At 42.0% G+C, this 19,408-nt stretch overlaps 1 protein-coding gene across 1 annotated transcript in view; it reads right to left on the reverse strand.

Annotated features, from left to right (window-relative positions):
• The window catches only part of LOC111228856 (low-density lipoprotein receptor-related protein 8-like), a 78,245-nt gene that overhangs the window by 50,155 nt on the left and 8,682 nt on the right, over positions 1-19,408 (reverse strand). The window contains exon 3 of the mRNA XM_022754949.1: positions 143-265. Within this exon, the coding sequence (XP_022610670.1) occupies positions 143-265 (123 nt within the window). The remainder of the gene's footprint in view (positions 1-142; positions 266-19,408) is intronic.

Raw genomic sequence — 19,408 nt, forward strand, 5'->3', positions numbered from 1 at the left:
ACCCCTTAGATTGAGAACCACTGGTTCAGATAATCTGGATAAACTGTCAGTCTTTGCTGTCCTGTCTCAAGTCGTATTAAGAAAAACTTCAGATATGGTTGTAAGATGTCCTTGATGTGAGCAGCTGAGTGGCTTCACTTACTGCAGGTCTCCTCGGCCTCGTCAGAGCCATCGGGACACTCCGGCTCCCCGTCGCAGCGCCAGCGTCCCGGGACACACTGGCCGTTTAAACAGGCGAACTCTGCAGGGGCGCAGGTTTTCCTGGCTGCTCAGCGAGAGAAAGAAGAAAAAAAAAAAAGGAGAGAGAGAGAATAACAAGAGTGAGAACAGGAAGTTAAAGACAGTGCGAGAGCATTGTCGGTCTGCGGTCGGGTTTAAGCTCCGTCATGAAACTGGTCCCATTATCTGAATCCCAGCAATCATCTCCCTCATCAGAAGAGATCAGACTCATCATCGCTCACATTATTTCTCTCCATCCCAGTGCTCCCTTTCTCCTGATATCCCTCACTAATTATCTCCACTTTCCCTATTTTCTTGACTCTTATTCATTGTGCTGTCTGCCCCCCACCCCCACCCCGTCTGCCTCCCCTCTCTCCATGTGCTGGTCTCCAAAAAACAGTCTAATCTCTGCTCCAGGTTTTCCATCACAGAGCAGTGAAATGGATGCTGATTGCCGAACACTGCAGGCTCGGGGAGGTTAAACCCTTTACTTCGCAAACCTGTTTACCGCAGAGAGCTACAAGCCAGCCAGCAAGGCCACGGGCTGATAAACATGTCAAGTGTGCTGAGGTTTAGAAAATCAAAAACATGTCAGGAGAAGGCTTGTTTAAGCGATAAGAGGAAACCTGAGTGTGATCAAAACTTACACGCAACAGCCCTGAGATTATCACGGTTGCTACCCAAAATCTCTCCAACCTGCTGTGTTCAAAGAGTCATGAAACACACACACACACATATATATAAAAACAAACAAAAACACCGTCCACCTGTAGCAACTAAGCTCAGCCAGAGCGCCCAGAAGCAGGCAGAGGTCAGAGCCATTCATTTTCCTCAGTCTGGTACTCCAGGAGGGACCCGCAGTACGGTCTAATAAATCACCGGCTAAAAGGCCTTCGGCTGGGCCCTCCGGTGCTGTTACACAGCCACAACTGTTCCTAAGCCGGCCCCATCTTGGCTCTGATGCTTCAAATTAGATATAGCGTTTAGAGATGCGCGGGGATCTTAAGCTTAGCTGAGGGGCTGTAAGGAGAGAGAGCAAGCTGAGCCTCTCTCTGCTGCGCTCAGCTCACGCCGCTCTCACTGCTAACTCCAACTCATTTCAAAAAGGCGGTGGAGTTCGGGGGTGTCCTCAGTCGGCTACGGCTCATTCCATTCCACGGGCGTAGGTTTGATTTCAGACGTAGATACAATGAAACCAGGAGAAACAAGACAGTGTGACTCGACTGATTATGGTCAACGTGCAAAAGAAGACGTGGTTGAAAACTGTAAACGACCGACATCATTGTGTCGTATTTGCATTCTGCCTCGTGTCAGCTGGTCTCAGCCCTTCATCCGCCACCAGATGAATCCTTTTTTGACATTTTAGAAACACCGTGTTTGTGTGTGATCCAGCTGTAAATCCTCATCCAAGTACAACAGAAGCAATCGATTAATGATTGACACAAGTTGTAAAGAATGTTACAGTATTTAGTTCACACATTATATTACTTTCTTTTTTTTTTAATGAAAAAGTCAATTGTAAAACTCATTCATTTCCATCATTAGTTAGTAGCTGCTTTCTCTCCCAAAATATTTCAATGCTGCACTTGATGAAACGCGCTTTCACTCTCTTAGTTAAACTGTAGAGATGGTGCAGCTGAACAAAGTGGGAAGTTTAGTACGAAACTAACGAGTTAAAAAGTAAACGTCTGTATCGACTCGACGCTCAAACTCAAGATCACATTTACATTTGGCTGCTGCAACAATGTTTAATTTGTGTCTCTACAACAGCTGGTCACAACCTTTTCCAACTCATCACCCACTTGAAAATCTCAAAAATGTCGGCGGCCCACTTCCACCCCGACAACAATGCGGAGGCTAAATAATGCGTTTCTCAGAGCCATTTTTCTCCACAGTGGCTCATCACAGTGAAAGAGGAGTTTTTAAATATTTGAATTTTTTTCAAAGATCATTTCAATTTAAAACATTTATTCATTTATAATTATATATATAATTACATTATTTCACCAAAATTATAAAGTTTTACAATCCTTGTGTGTTCTTGCACTGTCCTTTACAATCCTGTCTAACCTAGATGAGTATTGTAGTATTTTAATCACCACGGACCACATCTCATCTCAATAATGGCAGCTTGACAGTAAAGACTGGACTGTTTAGAGAGATTTAAGTGACTTTTTTTTTTTTATACCAACCATCTCTGTCTCTCACTTTCTTTGGCTCTCTTTCAAAATGCATTAAATCCCTCTGAAATCTAATTCTCACATTTACAGTACGGGTCACCTACAGAGTTATCTGTGATGGGGTCTTGTTCCTGCAGCCCAGCGGGGTATCCTGCCAACGAGAAGCACTCAGATTATAAACCTACTTGTGTCTAATTCTAAATCTTGTTTAATTGCCTCATTCTCAATTATCTCCCGTGTCAGAGTAACAAAGTCAAACCAATAACGGCTCATCTCGGCTTGTTGACGGTGTGAAAAGAATTTATGAAATGTCTCGCAGCGCCGCTCTAATAGGACGTGTGTTCCAGCGGTAAATGTGTTTTCACAATCGGCCCTTGTTACATTTCACTTCAAAAATCTAAATTAACATTCTTTCTCGCCTTTCCTGCAGAACGTAATGAACTGACCCCATTTCACTACTGAGACAAACACTCCCTTCTCCTCCTTTTGTTCCTTCACACATGGGTCACTTGTTTCCCTAATACCCAGTCCCTTGTCTAAGTTGCCACTACAAAAAAAAATAACACAACACATTTTTGATTGTTATTTTTCAGCAACTTAAGTGCCACTTGTGTCTTCATTAGAGAGCGGGATGGTGGGCCTTTGTTAAAAGGTGAAGCCGGATGATGACAGGGTAAAGGAGGATTGTGATCCTTTTAACCAACACCTCCCACAAGTGTATAAACTCATTAGTGGTGTGCTCGCATTTAAAAAAACAAAACAAAAACAGGTGTTTCCTACAACACACACACACTCACTCACACACACACACACACACACACATTTTGCATGCATATCTTCAAAACCCATTTATCACTCATGTAAGTAGGTGTGGCGGGAGAGAAGGAGAGAGACCCTGCAGTACGAGTTTTAAAGGCACAACACCTTCCTCTACAGAATAATGAGATTCATAAGATCTTCCCTACAAAATCCTGGAAGATGATACAGCACATTAAAATTCTTATTCAGGGCCAAGTTGAACATTTTTACTTCCCAAACAAAACCCTCCATTCCTATACACCCAAATCCCTGCATGGGTTTTAATATTGTGTTGATTAATCTGACTCCCTTGAGATGAACAAAAGCAGAGATGAGGGCAGTGCTGAGCACATAAGGCGCTGCAGTATGTGCAGATTAAGACCGTGTTTAAGGCTTTATTTGATCACATGACGAAGACCTTGAAAATCTCAGGTTGATCCATTAAATGGCCTCTGAGGGTCCAGATGTGCCCACGTCGTCTGAGCTTCTTACCCAATCCAACTGAGCTCGCTACTCATTTCACTCAAGGTCTGCAGGGGCCATGGTTCACTCGGCAATAATTACCCAGGCCATCTCATGCCATCTGCTTGGAATGACTTTCTGCTTTAATTAGGAGAGTTTTTAAAATGTTAGGCTTGTGCGTGAGGGTGGGCTGAAGGGGAAATTGACAGGAGGAGAAGGTAAGCCGTTAGACAGAAAGCCAGGAAATAATAGTAGTGAGTAATAGCAGCAGAGATGGAGAGTGACATACGCAGTAATAATGCTTTATGGAATCCTAATGGGAAGTGTGATGCTGAATAAAAACAGGTAATATTACTGTACTGTAGATGGCAGGGCTATCACTTCCTGAACATTAATCCCTTAGACGTGCACTGTACACATGTAAACCCACTCACTCTCACACGCGCACATACAGCGTCTTCTTGTGTGGTAGACTTTTACACAGCTGGAATACATCTGAGAAACATCTCAGAAAAAACAAAACAAAACAATGGTGATTCGGAGTTGTGTGTGTGTGTGTGTGTGTGTGTATGTGTATGTCACCTATCGTGAGCATTACAAATGGGATGTGACACAGACAGAATGAGGGCCCCGCACAGGGGAGTTCACCCAGCCATGTTATGTCTCCTGGAGGAGGTACAGTGGGAAGGAGCTCCACGCTCCGACAACCCCACCTGGAGCCTTCTCCTCTGGGGCCGATGTTGTCAGCATTTCACTGCATCTACTCCTTTTCATCCTTCTTAAATGCCATTCATGTGGGTGTGCATGGCAGACCTCCAGTATATGTGTTGTGGGGTTGGCTGTTACACTGGGTTGACGTAAAGCTTTATATGAAAATCAGACGACAGCAGCCACAGCCGGCTCACTGCTGATGTGACGTATCATTTTCCTCTGCAGCTTTAAGTGTGTCAGGGTGTAAAACAATGAATCTGTCTTAATATTTTTTAACCAAGATAGCAACATGGCTCACGGGACGGCAATGTCAGACTGTCCGTTGCTTGGTTGGTTTGACTAACCAACCTTTTTGCTCTGAGAGCGTTTTTCCCCCATTTCATATTCCAATTTAATGATATTGTCAATGTTTCTGGACATGGAAACATGGGACTCTCCTGTGGCAAACAGTTTTAATTATAATTTGTTTTTAGAGGAATAATATTTTATCTGTCAGTCTGGCATGGTGGGAGATTCAAAATACTACACTACCCATTACCCAGGCCCGTTAGGTGTGCGAATCAGTCGTTGCAGTTTCTGAATTCATCCAAAATTCGTATAAATGCACAGTTTAAAGCTTGTTGATTGGATGTTTTCTTGCTGAAGTGCATCTAGGGAGTCGTAGTTAACTTCTCCCTTTGTAGCGTCAACCTTTATCAATGAACCAGATGATTCTACCAGGGGAGTTTGATGCCCGTTCAAGTCATAGAAGTCCTCTGAGTCATTTGAAGTGTCCTTTACACCGGGGACATATCCCCACCACTTTTTGAAATGGCCGATTTTGTCCCCACCACTTTTTAAAAGCAAAATAAGTTGAAACTATTGTGAAAAATAACTGTGAAAAATGACTTAGGTAACAAGAAATGTTACCTAACAAAATGAGAACACTGAGAAAAACACTGCACCGGCGTAAGCTAAAAGAAAAATGCACGCTAGTCGACTGATTCTAAAACGACCCAAAAACATGCATGAATAGATGCGCAGGAAGTAGATCTCCCTTTAGTGTGTGAGTGAAGAGTACCTGCGTGTTATTGCAGCCAGCCACAGTAAAGTACATGCAGCAGGTAGTGACTTGTAAAGGTCAGTGTAAAAGTGTCCAGATGAGCTCAGGTTGCAGCATAAGAGAGTTAGAAGAGTCATGTATTGTGTTCGTCGCTGCAGATGAACGTTTCACAACATCTCTCTACCATCCTTCATCAGCAGCCCGTTGCCGATCAATCACTCTGGTTATTAGCAGCTACGATCCAGGCGGAATTAGTCTGAAGAAACCAGCGCGCTCCAAACTACGGTTCATACCGGTGTTCTCACGTATTGATATTTAAACCTTAAGCTTAGAATGAGTCATGATTGGTTGAACTTTACTCATGAACTGTTGTGAACTCTGTCTCTCTAGTGTTAAAAATGTACTCAACATTGAAACAAGGCAGTTTAACTTAATATTTCAAGGTACAGTTGATTTATTATCTTTCAGTTGTTTCTATTTTGTCATATTTTAGGGCAGTGTAGTAAGTCGTCTTATCGCTGGGCTGATTGACATGAGCTGGCGCTTTCTACAGTAGATGCGATATTGGCATTGTTTGATTGCAGTTGCAGCTGTGGATGTGATGCGTTTAGATGAGTATCACTTGACATTTTTGGATTGTTGCCTCTGTACAAGCCTAGGCTATTTTTTCCATTAAAAAATGTCTGAGCTCTTATGTCTCTCTTCTCATCAAAGTGACCTTGGATCCACGTAACTTTGCCTCTGGCAGAAATGATTGGTCATTTTACTTCTGGAACCAGCAGCATCCAAAATAGCTGCTCTTACTCTCACAACTCGACATCTGCAAAACTAGGAAATAAAATGCTAATTAGCAAATCTTAGCATGGTAACACACTAAACTGAGATGGTGAACATGGTAAAAATTACACCTACTAAATGTCATTATCATATTCGCATGCTAACATTAGCATTTAGCTAAAAGCGCTGCACTGCAAAGCTACTAACACGGCTGTAGGCTCTTAATTTTGGTTTATACACTAGTGCAGTTGATTTTCAGCTTCATATCATCTAAACTAAAAACACTTTTCAGTGTGACAACAATACAGTTTGATGGAAAACATAAAATTATTTTCTTTCTTTCTTAATATTTTCCGGCATCAAGTTAGTCAAAGGTATTAAATACTCCTGCCGTGAAGACGTGGACGTGAATATGTATGTGTCAGTGTGGGGTTACTGGATGAACATCTTCATGCACTGGAGCTCCCTCCATCATTCAGTAATGTTCAAGAGCAGCAGACAGCCTTCAGTCATCTGACATTCTCACACACACACACACACACGACACACACACATCTCCTAAACTTTCTTTTTTTAACCATGAGGGATATTAATGACAGCTCTTTCCATTTGGAGGCCAGGAGAAGCTTAATAGGTAATGCAGTGATAAGCACGTTCTCCTGGGCATCAGAAGACAAATGGCCTCATTAGCTCAGAGTAAAGTAGGGGAGTGTTGTCGAAGCAGGAAACATAATGTATCCTGTTGGCTTAAACCGGCATGCAAATGACTAAACCTTCCAAAATTAATGGGATATCAAGGTAGCATACAAAATGCAGCATGGCATCAACAAGGCTTCGGACAAGCTGCTCTTGAAATTGCTTTTGCGAATGATTATAGAATTTAATTAGCCTAGTTTGAGTGTTGAGGTTTGCCAGAGGTGCCAGATGCACAACAAGGAATTTTATACTTTGATAAATTTTACTTATAATATTTCCAATGTGACTATGGTATTATATACCTAGAGGGTAAATGTAGCTGAATTAAGAAGTGAGAAAATAATTTCTACTGTTGATTCTTTTACCCTTATCTGTCAAAAGATGAAGTCACTACGTGTTGTGTCCCGTCAGTCAGGCCTGTGTGGAGAGCAGTGAGCCACTGGAACCAACAGGAAGACAAAAAGCCACATGGGACTGAGCTCTAACTCAGCACCCGTTGATAGAGTATTGATCTGGAAACACAGAGCCACAGAGTAGTGGCATCTACAGATTAAATGTCACTCGCTCTCACTGTCCCCCTCGCTGCACCTTTTTGCCCTTTTGGACAAACTGAGCAAATCAAATGTTAAAGGTAAAGCTAAAGAAAATGCTAAAGATTACTTACCCTCCCCTGGTAAATCTAATTTTGGCAGCAAACTTAATCACATGTGATTGGTTTTCATACCGTGGCCAATTCTTTTTCCTTATCCAAACAGGGCTATACAAACAAAACCGACTAAACCTGATTCTGACAGGTCAAAAGAAAAGCTTTATTTTATGATATTTATTTCATGGTACGTTGTTTCCACCATTAAATATATATATGTATTAAAAATGTGCTGGAACTGCTAATTGTACTTTAAGTATGATGAATCCTACAACAGGTTGACAGGTTAACTGTGGGAAGGAATTGGTTGAAAATATTGGTTGTTTCTAAGCAACAACTTGTCGCAGTTGTTGGTTGAGAAGTTGACAATGATTGAGAATGAAATACTGTTTTAAAAAGTGATTTCACTTGAAATATATAGATCATATTCTTCAGGATAGGTCACTGCCATGAACCTCTCTTTTAATATTTACACTGTCATATTTTGTACTTTTAGATTATTGTGTGTGAATATTTCATTATTATCATCATTAAATCAACAGTCAACACTGAAGCCTGTGATCAGATCTGCAGAACGGTACATTAAGGAAGCCAGAGGTAAGGGAGGCGACTTGGTGCTGCTTACTCCCCAGCATCTCTTTGACCTTGTGATCAAAGACACATACTGTGCTAATTATAGCCCTCAGCCTGCTAAAAGACATATTTTCTCTCCCCCTGTCAGGTCACATTGGCACAAACACCTCCTGACCAAGGAGGAGACTGGGCAGCCTCAGCTAGCTGTGCCTTTGAGGCAACATGGGAGTGATTTACACTGAAGACGGTTAGGTTCAGCTTGGCTAAACCCAAAGAGATTTACCTCGATGCCTGAAGTATGACAGGGCAATATCAGACAGAGGTACAGGTGGTTGTAACAACGAGCCTGTGAGAAAGCAACGGGCCACCGCTGAGCCACATCGACGTTCAGAACAAGTCTTGATTTATCAAGCTGTTCTCAAGCTGCGATGAATTTTTTTTTTTATATCCATGCTTCATGTGACGCCCCACTTCCTTTTGCTCTGCATGCTGATGTGCAGCATGGGATCAGGGTGGACACACACACACACACACACACACACACACACACACACACACACACACACACACAAGAGATGCACATACCACAGAGAAGTGAAATCAAACTGACAAATATCACTGAAATAACACATACATCAGTTAAGATCCCCCCCCACACACACACACACACACTCACTCACAGACACACACACACATCCCTGCCCTTCACTGCATGATGCCTTCTCCATGTGTCTGACCTTCTGCTACACTCCCCTTTTCCTGTGCTTGCTGGTTTGGAGAAGCAAAATATGTTCGATCTACAGCCATATGTCAACATTTCTATCCTACAGCCTGGCATCGACACGGCAACACACTGTACTTTTACACAAAGTAGGGGGGCGAGCCGAAGCTTCAGAGGGCTCTGCATGCGGAGGAGCCAAACAAGCTGAACACTCTCTTTAAATGAAGTTTGACCAAGTGTGGAAGGAGGAGGAGATGCAAAACGACTGGTAAACATTTCAGCATTCTGGACACGTAGCACTTTATTTTTTTCCATATATCCCAGGTGTGTTGAATGTACTATCAAGCTACTGAAAACACAATGTGGGGCCAGCATGGTATACATGCAGTATGGTGCGGGTGTGACTTCAGATTACAAGAGAAACAATAGAACATGGTGGCTCTGGACTACATTTACATACAGCAGGGACTTGGATGGAGGCAAATGATCAATCAAACACAGAAGAGGAAGCAACCGAACGCTGGTTGAGCTCAATGATTTGTCCGGTTGAAATGTTGCAGACATCTTGAAGGGCCCTGTGACTCATGATAGGCTGCTGAATGAGAGTTTAGTCAGATAATAAACTGACCTACATTAGCTAACAATGATTACAAGTTGTCTTCCACCATAGAACTACACAGCCAGCACAGAAAAATGCCATGTGACTGCATTAAGACTTCCATGTCTTCTTTTGATTATAGATCAGGTCTAGGTTCTATATTAATACTGTGAAAGTATCAAAGCCTCAGTCCACAGAGAAATGCACACAGCCTGTATTCAGAAACTGAGCCTTAAAACCAGCCGTCAGGACTTCTGTAACTTTGTGATGTCACAACAAAGCAGTCCCTGCTCTCAGTCACGCACCAAGCCCGGCACATCTGGACCAATGAGAGACGCTCAGAGCATCTCTTCACTGACCTGTTGTTGCTAGAGCTCCAGAGAGAAGCCTGAGAGAGGAGGCGTAAAGTACATTGAAATCTTGTCTTGAAATATATCTTCTTCTGGATAACAAGACTTCAAATAAAACACAGGAAAAGGGTAAAATATGGGACCTTTAAGGAGCTGTAAACTGAATATTTGCATTTTTGTCATAGAGTAGAATGGTATCCAGGAGGCGTCAGGTTCATCAGCAAAGAATAAAGCATGGAACATATAACCATATGACCTATTTATAGGTCATATTCACATATGTGGTACCATATGACCTATTCATATAGTACCACATATGTGAGTGTAGAAGAACAGAATATGAGGATAGATATGAGAGCAGACAGAGGAGGGTGATTCAGATAATATACAGCACATTTCAGAATGTACTGTACCTACTTTACAGCTTACATATGGTATCTCTAAAGCAGCATCAATGACGCAACAAACTGTAATGTCACCCAGTCCTATGTAATTACAACTTCTGCTGGAAAGTCTAACCTAGATTCAGCCAGGAATTTCACATCTCATTATGGAGTTAAAACAATCGTAGTACAAGTGGTTACACAGTTATATTTGGAGGTACAGGTTCTGCTCTCTGGGGTGTTCCCGTTAAGAACTCCAGCATTGCGCTAATGATTCAGCTGGGACCCCAATCACACCCCGGGGGTGTCGGAAAGAGAGCCCAGCAGACGCTCATCACTGAGGAACAGAAGAGAGAAATGCCTCCAGAAACAGAGACGAAACGAACCCGACAGAAGGAAGGTGTGATGGCGGAGGGAGTAAACTGGATAATCAATCCGCAGCAGAGCAGCAGGTACAGACTGCAGGGATACACCTTACACGAACTGTCCCGCTTCGTGGGTTGAAAGTGATTTGTGTGAGAATCAGCTGATGAGGCAGCAATGCTCTGCCTGACTAGGGCAATGTTTTCTGCGAGGACAGCAGTGCCCTAAGAAATCTGAGCGGCTGTAATGAAGAGCCAAGCAATTACTGGGCATTTCATTGAGAAACCTGTGCTTGGAGTGAAATAAAGCACTTTGGCAGAGTAATCTAATTACGGCTGGGCAGTGGCGGAAGCAGGCGAGGTTAAAACAGCAGGTGTTTGCAGGAACCAGCCCCTACTGCTGTCTCTAAATCCTTGACATGGGTCAGATAGTGAGCACATCTCCACAGCTGGAGCTAGTGAATGTGTCCTCACATCCAAAAAAAAAAAAAGAAAAAGAGCAGGAAAACAGGAAACTTCCTATTAAAATGAATCCTGTTAAACAGATGGATGGGCCTCTTGTGGCAAGGCTTATTTTGATGAAGGGCCGATTCTCAAGTTCACGCACGATTCACAAAAATAAAAAGGGATTTAGAAAATGAATTAAAAGCGCAGTTGAAGAAAACATGGCATTTAATTATTGTTTTGTTTAATAATTGTTAAATAAAGGTAATAAAGCGCAGAAACCTTCCAACTGAAGAGACATCCAAATAAAAGGAGACAAGCTGGTTGCTGTGGTCTGTCACCTGCCCCACAGTTTTAGGTAGATAAAGTCTCTCTGGTCCAGAAAAAACACACACAGACACACAGTTTGAGGACGGGTCTCTCAGCCAAACAGCTGACACATTCACCACTGCTCTTCCCTCCAGAGCCTCCGCTGCATGCTTCAGTAGAAATGACTCCAAATCAACACAGCAGCACAGATGCTCCTTCCTCCTGGCCTCAAACACCACAGTCTGCAGCCTGGACTTGAAACCAAGATCCTGGTGAACATAGCTTAGATATTCTGCAGAGGTTGCATCCGTCTGCTTTATGTTGCGCTGTGTGTTTTTGATTCCTGAGGTCCTTGTATTTCTCATTGCAGTCACAGCAGTCTACCCAGGCCTTTTCCTCAGTGATTTATCGATCAGTCTCCCCGTTTTTAACCTTTAATGATTCAGGGAAGCTTGACAGCACACACATAATCTCTCTCAGCAATTACTTGTTTCACATTTAGACTGTTTACATCACCTTATACCTGCAGCTATTCTGAAAAAAGTTCAGACTTTTACGAGCACAGCTGGGGGTTCAGTAGTTCGCTCAAGGCAGATACTCAAAGATATTTAGTAAAAGGAAGAAAGAGCATTTCACTTTTCTCAAATTAGAGCTCAAATCTTCAACGTGTGAACACCAGATCTTTAACATCTAGACTATTGCTACTCAGATATTTCAGTATTAGTTTAGAATTAACCAAAGACATCTTAGATTAAAGCCCACACTACAAAGATAATTAAGAAATTATTAGAACTTTTCAAAGCCTCACAGGAGATCTCAGGGGGAAATATCAGTGCTGAGTTTACAGTAAAACACACTGTAGGATCGCTGGGTAATTAAGTGCACATTGACTCATGAGCATAGTTAAAAAGACTGACTACAAAACATCTTGCCTATGCTCCAGCACACACTTACTGTACTTTTGCATGCGAACACACATTTATCTTTCTATTCACTCTAAAGGCCTTTAACTCTCTTTTCAAGCAATCTAAGAACAACTGTGACTCAAATCGCGAGTCTGTGCTGTCGTGTGATCCGATGAATAGAAATTAAGGAGGAGAATCCCAAAGTGATTTCCCCTTCATTTGGACAATCTCGTCTCAGTTTCAATCTAGCTGCACACAGGAGACGCTCTTCTTAAGAATCATTATCCAGCTGTCAAAAGTAATTATAACTCCAGGACCAAATGCCAGCACTCACCACTGAGACCTAGCTGACACAGTCCATAAAGTCTCCAGCAGTGACAGCGCTGGTGGGGGCTATTATTTTGAGATGAGTTTGTGATGGGAATATTTTCCCCCTTTTAAACTTTATCTCTCTTCAGACAACATAGCTAACCAATATAGAACAAGAGTCTGCAGCCATGCTATGCAGATCTGTGAGGCTGCATCAGGCGTTGAGCTAAATGTTAACATCAGTATGCTAGTTACTGCAGTCTCCTGTTTACCATTTTCACCATTGTACCACCATTAGCATGTTAGCTAACATTTGCTAATTACCAGATTTCCCTGACAGTTACACTCCATCCAACAGTTTTCACAAAATCTCACTAAAAACCAAAAATGTCAGTTTCATGGTGGCACTAGAGGAGATGCATCAAATGGAAATGGTGGACCAACCTGGACTGGCTAACACTGCCATGTCTAGAGCCACGCTGCTAATCCAAGGTGCAAATGAGACGCATTCTAGCCAGATGTTGAAATGTTGAGAAGGTGTAAATGTATCTAACTCGCCAAGATGAAGTCATAATCTTACTCCTCCCATGGTAACTAGGTCAGTGAGCGATCTGTGGAAATAGCCACTAACGGAGTCTGTCCCCTGTGATAACGGCAGCTCAATTATCCGTCCTTCACCTGTCACATATGAAGTGACAGGAAGAAAGTCCCTCTAGCAATTTCAATACATATCGTGCAGTCATGCAGAAGGTATGCTATTATAGACGTTATCTGATCCAGTGACTAATCTGTGAAGATGAAGAAAACTACAGTTTCACAGGACATTAAGTCCATCAGTGTGAGTTAGATGAATGTTTATGTTAAATTCTGGATGTTTTTTTTTTTTTTTTTTTTTACTTTTAACCATTAACAAAACCTTTATTACCCCCCCCCCCATTTGGACTAGAGTAGACTCATTCCTGATTTGCATGTGGCCAGATCTTTAGGGTTTTCCCTTTCTGTTAAGGACAGGCATCGAGGAGATTATCTGGTTGGAGTCCGGGCTAAAGTTTAATTCAGGCTAAGGTGAGTAGAAACACAAATCGATGGCATAGCACTGGGAAGACTGAGACAAACACAATAAAAATTGTAATCTTGCAAATGAAGACATATGCGGCTATGGGTAAAACAAATAAGAAAATAAAACTATGAAACAAAGGGGTAAATGAGGCCTATTATCCGTAACAAGAGCTATTTGTCATGGATATCTGGGTCTCTGAGTTCAGACTGCTGATTTTATACTAGGCCTTTATAAATTAATCTATAAAAGTGCTTGTGGGCAACCCTAAGCATGTAATTACATTCCTTTTTGTGAACACAACACAGAAAATAAGATAGTTGGTAAAAAGCCTTCAGAAAGGTTTACGTCTGGTTTCATTATGTTTGAGTAGTCGTCCATTATTCCTCTTGAGCTTACAATAGGTCTGGATTTAAGAATAAACACTCAAGTGCCTTGCCACTCTAAGTCACGGGCAACCAAATGCATTAAGAGAGCCTACAGCGCAGTCACTCCTGTATATGGAAATGTGTGCCACACTGGATTATAGTGTCTGTCTACAAACCGAGGGACTGTAATGGGAATTGGGGGATTAGCCTTTTACCCTGCAAAGAGAATGAGCCACATCTCTCTCGTTTCTCCATCTCTCCTTCCTCCTCTCTTTTACTTGCAAAAAAAAAAAAAAAAACCAGCAAGATGAAACACAATGCCAGCTGCAAACCAAATTCTCAGAAAGACCCTCGCTGGCCTGAAGACTGAGGCATTCAAATTGCTGTGAAAAGGCACTGAGAGCAGGATTTTACATTTCCCACTGCAGACGAAAATTAACATAAGTGTAATACTGCCCGAGGTTAAACTTCTTGTTCTAGAAAATCTGCCCCTAGCAACAAGAGAGCGTAATTAAGACACACTCGGATTTTAGTCCCAGCTGCTGTTTGCCTTTGAACATAACCCGACAGTTACATGCAAACACAACACACTTGCATGCACATGCACCCACTTCTGCATGTGTGCGAGCAGACTTTGTTTCTGTGTGTTTCGAGCCGCAAACTGGGTCTATTTTCTTTTGTTTGTTTGTTTTTCGTTTTCTCACGCACAAGCCGCACACTGGAGTCAGACAGGTGGGACAAAGTCACAGACAGCTATCGATTGACTCTGTGAGGGCCGATATCCTTAACTGTGGGTCCGACAAAGGCCCACTATAAAAAGGAACCGATCAAAGAGTCCAGCAGCCACCCACCAGAGAAACAGATTACTCGGACCGTGACTAAAGGCTTCCCTCTCACCACCAGAGCAGCTGAACATTAGCAAAGTAGCACAATGCAGCTACTGTACAGGGTGGGCACACGATAAAAGCTGTGTAATGCTTCAGATTAATGCCGTGTATGAATAGCTTGAATACACCTTGAAGACCTGAGGGTCAGAAGAGCATGCTCGGTCTGGAGTTGTAAACAGGTGCATCTGCAGCTCATAGTATTCAGTACGAACAAATACAACGCAACGTCCAAGTGAGTGTCTGAAGGTGACGCAGCAACTGTGCTCTTTACTGCAGTTTCTCTCATGCACATAAAGCTCAGATGGCTCCATTAAAAAGCACGGTACATTTGTTACGCATTGGAGATGTAGCGTTTACAGTTGGCCTCACTTAAACTAATAGGAGAGAAGTGAAGCGGTTCGTTTAGCCGTTTTCATAACATCTTACTCAAGTTTTAATGGGTTGAGGAAGATGACAGCCACATTCCTCAGGACCAAATGTCACAACACAAAACTTGATTAAACACAGTAGTCCTGAGTAGACTGATCAAGCAAACCCCTTCAGAAGCATTGACTCAAAACGTTAGAAGAAGGTAAGACAGCTTTGGCAGCATAACGCTATAATGATCTCAGATGTCGGAGACTTATTTGAAAGCACACGAGAGGCTACGGCCGCACTAAAACGCTGCTTCTACGAAAATGATCTCCGTCCAGACGGGCGTTTTAGCTTTGTATCAGAAATAATCTGTGTCCATACAAACACGCCTGAAAACACATATCACATGACCATTCCCCATGGGCATGCACTTGCCGCTGTAAGCAGGAAGTAGACTGTTTACTCTGCAGTTGGTTACAGAGTTGCAGAAAATACTACAAACAAGGAACAGCAATGGCAAAAGGTAAGGTAAGAGTATAAGGCGGTCATGGCGGATAGAAAACAAATCGAGAGTCTTTTTTTGTTTTTCTCCGGAGAAGGGCCATGTGATGGAAGGATACATTGTGACTGACAAGACCCATGATGAAGCGAATGACAGTGTCTATGTCATTGTTTTCAAAAGTTAATCCAGAAAGTTTTCAAACCAAAACAGGACCTGCAGTGTTTCAAAAAAAAGTCACCATTTTAGGGGCTTGAAAACTCCGGAGTAGTGTCGACACCAGGCGTAAATGCAGCAAAAGTGATGCATTTTAAAACTAAAACTTACTAGTTTGGGTGTAGCCTAAGTCTATGCCTCAAATACATGAGTTTGTGCTGCAAGAAACAACATTAGTGCTACTACACCACATTTGTTACCATGGTTTATGCATTTACAAAGTCATTTCTACGAGCTTTCAAATGCAGTGGCAGCTTCCTGTTGCACGAGGCAATTTAATAAAAAGGTTTTTCTGGGGCATTTTTGCTGCTATTTCTACCCAATAATAATGTATGTGGTGTCAAGATTAAAAGTAGGCCATAGTGCTGTATGCAAACCTGAGGTTTCTGCTGTGTGGATACAAAGAAGTAACACGTCTTTGTGGATCACTGCAAAGTAAAGGACACAGAAGATAATGATTTCAGAGTGGGGTCAGGAGCTGATTTTGGTGGAATAGGTGGATGCAACCACACCTGGATAGAATACCATGTAGTATAATAATCCTGCAAGAGACAACATCTTTGTGAAGGTTTTAGAACAGGTAAATACTGCAGGGCTGTTGCAATGTATTCTACATGTGCACACTTTTCAGGTTCTGCTGTTAGGTTGAAGCTATTGTTTTGCCAAAGTACTGTAGCATGTTTAATTCAAATACATAATTTATGTTATTTTAAATGTCAATAAAAGAAGCCTGTTTGACTGATAGCTATAAATACAGACAATGTACTTGAAACAGGCTTGTAAGTAGAGCAGGAGAGCTGCACGTACGCCAGGTGTTCCCAGCAGTCTGGCTGTCTGACGGGACGAGCAGATGTTCTGCAGTGACTTTGAGCCTCCTGTAAAGATGCTCTGCTTGTCTTCACTCAAGCCAAACAGGTGCCACTGGTTTTAACGTTCTCCCCCCCCCGTATCTCTGTAGATACTCTCTTTCTGTCAAGTACATGCATGTAAACATCCAGTGTGTGCAGCGTGAGACAGAACACACACCCTCAACTTTGACCTCTCTGAAGGAGAGACAACAGGTGAGTTTTAATGGGCTGTCAGTCTTATCCCACCACACTTCGTCTGTTCTGCATCACAACAATAACAAAGCTAAACAGCCACTCTAAAATCAATGACACTGCAGCACTCTTCATCCCTGCTCCCACCCCCCAGCCCACTCTACAACAACACTCTCTTTGGCTCGCCTCTACGCTCCCTTTTTTCTCTCCTTGCATTTTTCTCCTCTCTCCATCGCTCTTGTTCATCTTTCTCTGGTGATCCATGTCACAAGAGATTACATCACTTCTCATGCACAATAGGCAACTGCACAAACCAATAAAACAGCGCACATTGTGTCGTGTATGTGTGTTTCGTGTGCATGAAGTTATTCCATCGGTGTATTTCAGTGTGCAGCCTTCAGTAATCGTGCGACTGCGTGTGTGTGTGTGTGTGTGTGTGTGTGAGTGACCGCACACAATGCATTTAAAACTATCTCTAGGCAGAGCTTAGCTGCTGAGCTTTGATCATAATACGCCTCCCCAAAGCACATGAGGTCAGCCCCAACTCAAGAAACCAGCTGCAGCTAACATTTCCCACTACTCTTCTTTCTACCAGCGATACTTTTTCTAACACTTCCGAGAAAACTTCTGCAGAAGTACTGAACTGCAACTTTGATGTTCTCACACACACACACACACACACACACACACACACACACAGAGTGAGTGAATGAGCATTAAATTCTTATGTAGTCTACGATTTAAATGTAAGTTAAAGCAGGCATGGCCGACCTTTTCTGATGTGAGACCTACTTTTTCCTTGAATGGCTGAGGAAATCTATTGAAAGCTCCATATTACACTGTCATTACAGTTTCAAATACAAAATCAAGTTCTAACAACTGCGTTTGGAAAGATTTGGCGATATGGGGTTTGCACATTCATGTTCTACATCTAAATCGTGAAAAAAAAATCAAGCTTGTTTTGACGAATAATAACATTTTCATTCCCTCTGTTTCATACACGTTTAGTATGACCATTTCAAAGACAATCAAATGCTGGCTCCTGTTATAAAATCCCAATTTTAGAAAAGCATGAAAGAATGAAAGTGAAAAAAGAAGTGATGTAAAACAGGCCCGCAGAGGACTGGAGAAAAAGGCTTCTCTGCAGAAAAGCTCTGTACTCTGCACACAGCTGCTAAATTATCTCAGTCCGTTATGTTATATTTCTCTTGTCACATTTTTCTTTGTGCAGATCTGCACTGAGCAGAGTGTGAAGCATCATGAGGCTGTAGTCTAGACATTTAATCAGCACAGGTAAAACCAGTCATCCATTATCTGGAAGGTTGGTTTTGTAGGTACATAATTTGATTGTCTCTGTCTAGCTGGATTCAAGACTTCACCCACTTTAAAGTCTATAGCAGAGCAAATGATTCTAAGCCCCATTCCTATTTGCCATCACTGTTGAGGTAATGCAGTGTTTGACACTATTAAATCCCCATTTAACTTAGGTTTAGCTCATAAATTCTGCATTTGTTCCTCAGGAGGAAAGGGAAGTTAGTTTCACTTTACTACTACAATGACTAAAAAGCCTTGTGAACATTCAGAACCTCATTCAGCTGATGCTCCATAATGACCAACTGAGCAGAGGAAAAAAAAAAGAAAAGAAAGAAAGAAAGAAATAGAGACCGACCGTTGAACATAATGAGGATATACGTCTTTTCCAACACTTCTCCACAACTGCACAGGAACGGCAGCACCAGGGAGACCCAGGGTGCTCACTCCAGTCATAACACGTTATTATGAAAATATGATTTAATTGGGGTTTTCGTGAAATTACGCCAAGGTCATGTCAGAATTAGACCTATTCTCTCTCTAATAACTAGGGATGGGTGATATGTCAAAATGAATACTGCCATTTTATCACAGTATTATCTAACATGCGTACAGTATGTTAATATTTAGTGTCAAAGACCACATTTCAACCACTAACAGACTGTTCATCCCATTATTTTTAGCAGTGGGGAACCCTCAGGGCCTTTTGGTCTTCTGAGAGGGGCCAAACAAATCAGCAAATGTTATATTTAATCTCTTTCATTGAATATTTATTCTTTTCAAATTCTAATTTTGGCCTAATTTTCAATCAAGTTTGCATCAGAAATGAAAGGGTTACTGTCCTAAAACCATGAAGATTGAGTGATTTATTAGTTATTTAATCAGATTTTTCTTCTTTTTTTGTTGTCTCATCAGAGAGGACCAATCACATTTTGATTTATAGTGGGTGGAACCAAGAATAATTCCCCCAGGCATATCGCACAGGGTTTACCCTGTTTCTGTCCTGGGGTTTAAGCTAGCAGATCAGCGACTTCAGTCAGTCAATCAGACAGAGTCACAGCACAGGTGGCAAAGTGATATTACAGTCTGCAATAGACTTCACATGACAATATTCACAAGTTGGAATATTTCTTTTATGATCTGTTGACACTTATAGACTAAAGGAATATAAATAATTTAGGAAAAGACAGA

Source organism: Seriola dumerili, unplaced genomic scaffold (assembly GCF_002260705.1).
Source record: "Seriola dumerili isolate Sdu_G_001 unplaced genomic scaffold, Sdu_1.0 BDQW01000226.1, whole genome shotgun sequence".
NCBI lineage: Eukaryota > Metazoa > Chordata > Actinopteri > Carangiformes > Carangidae > Seriola > Seriola dumerili.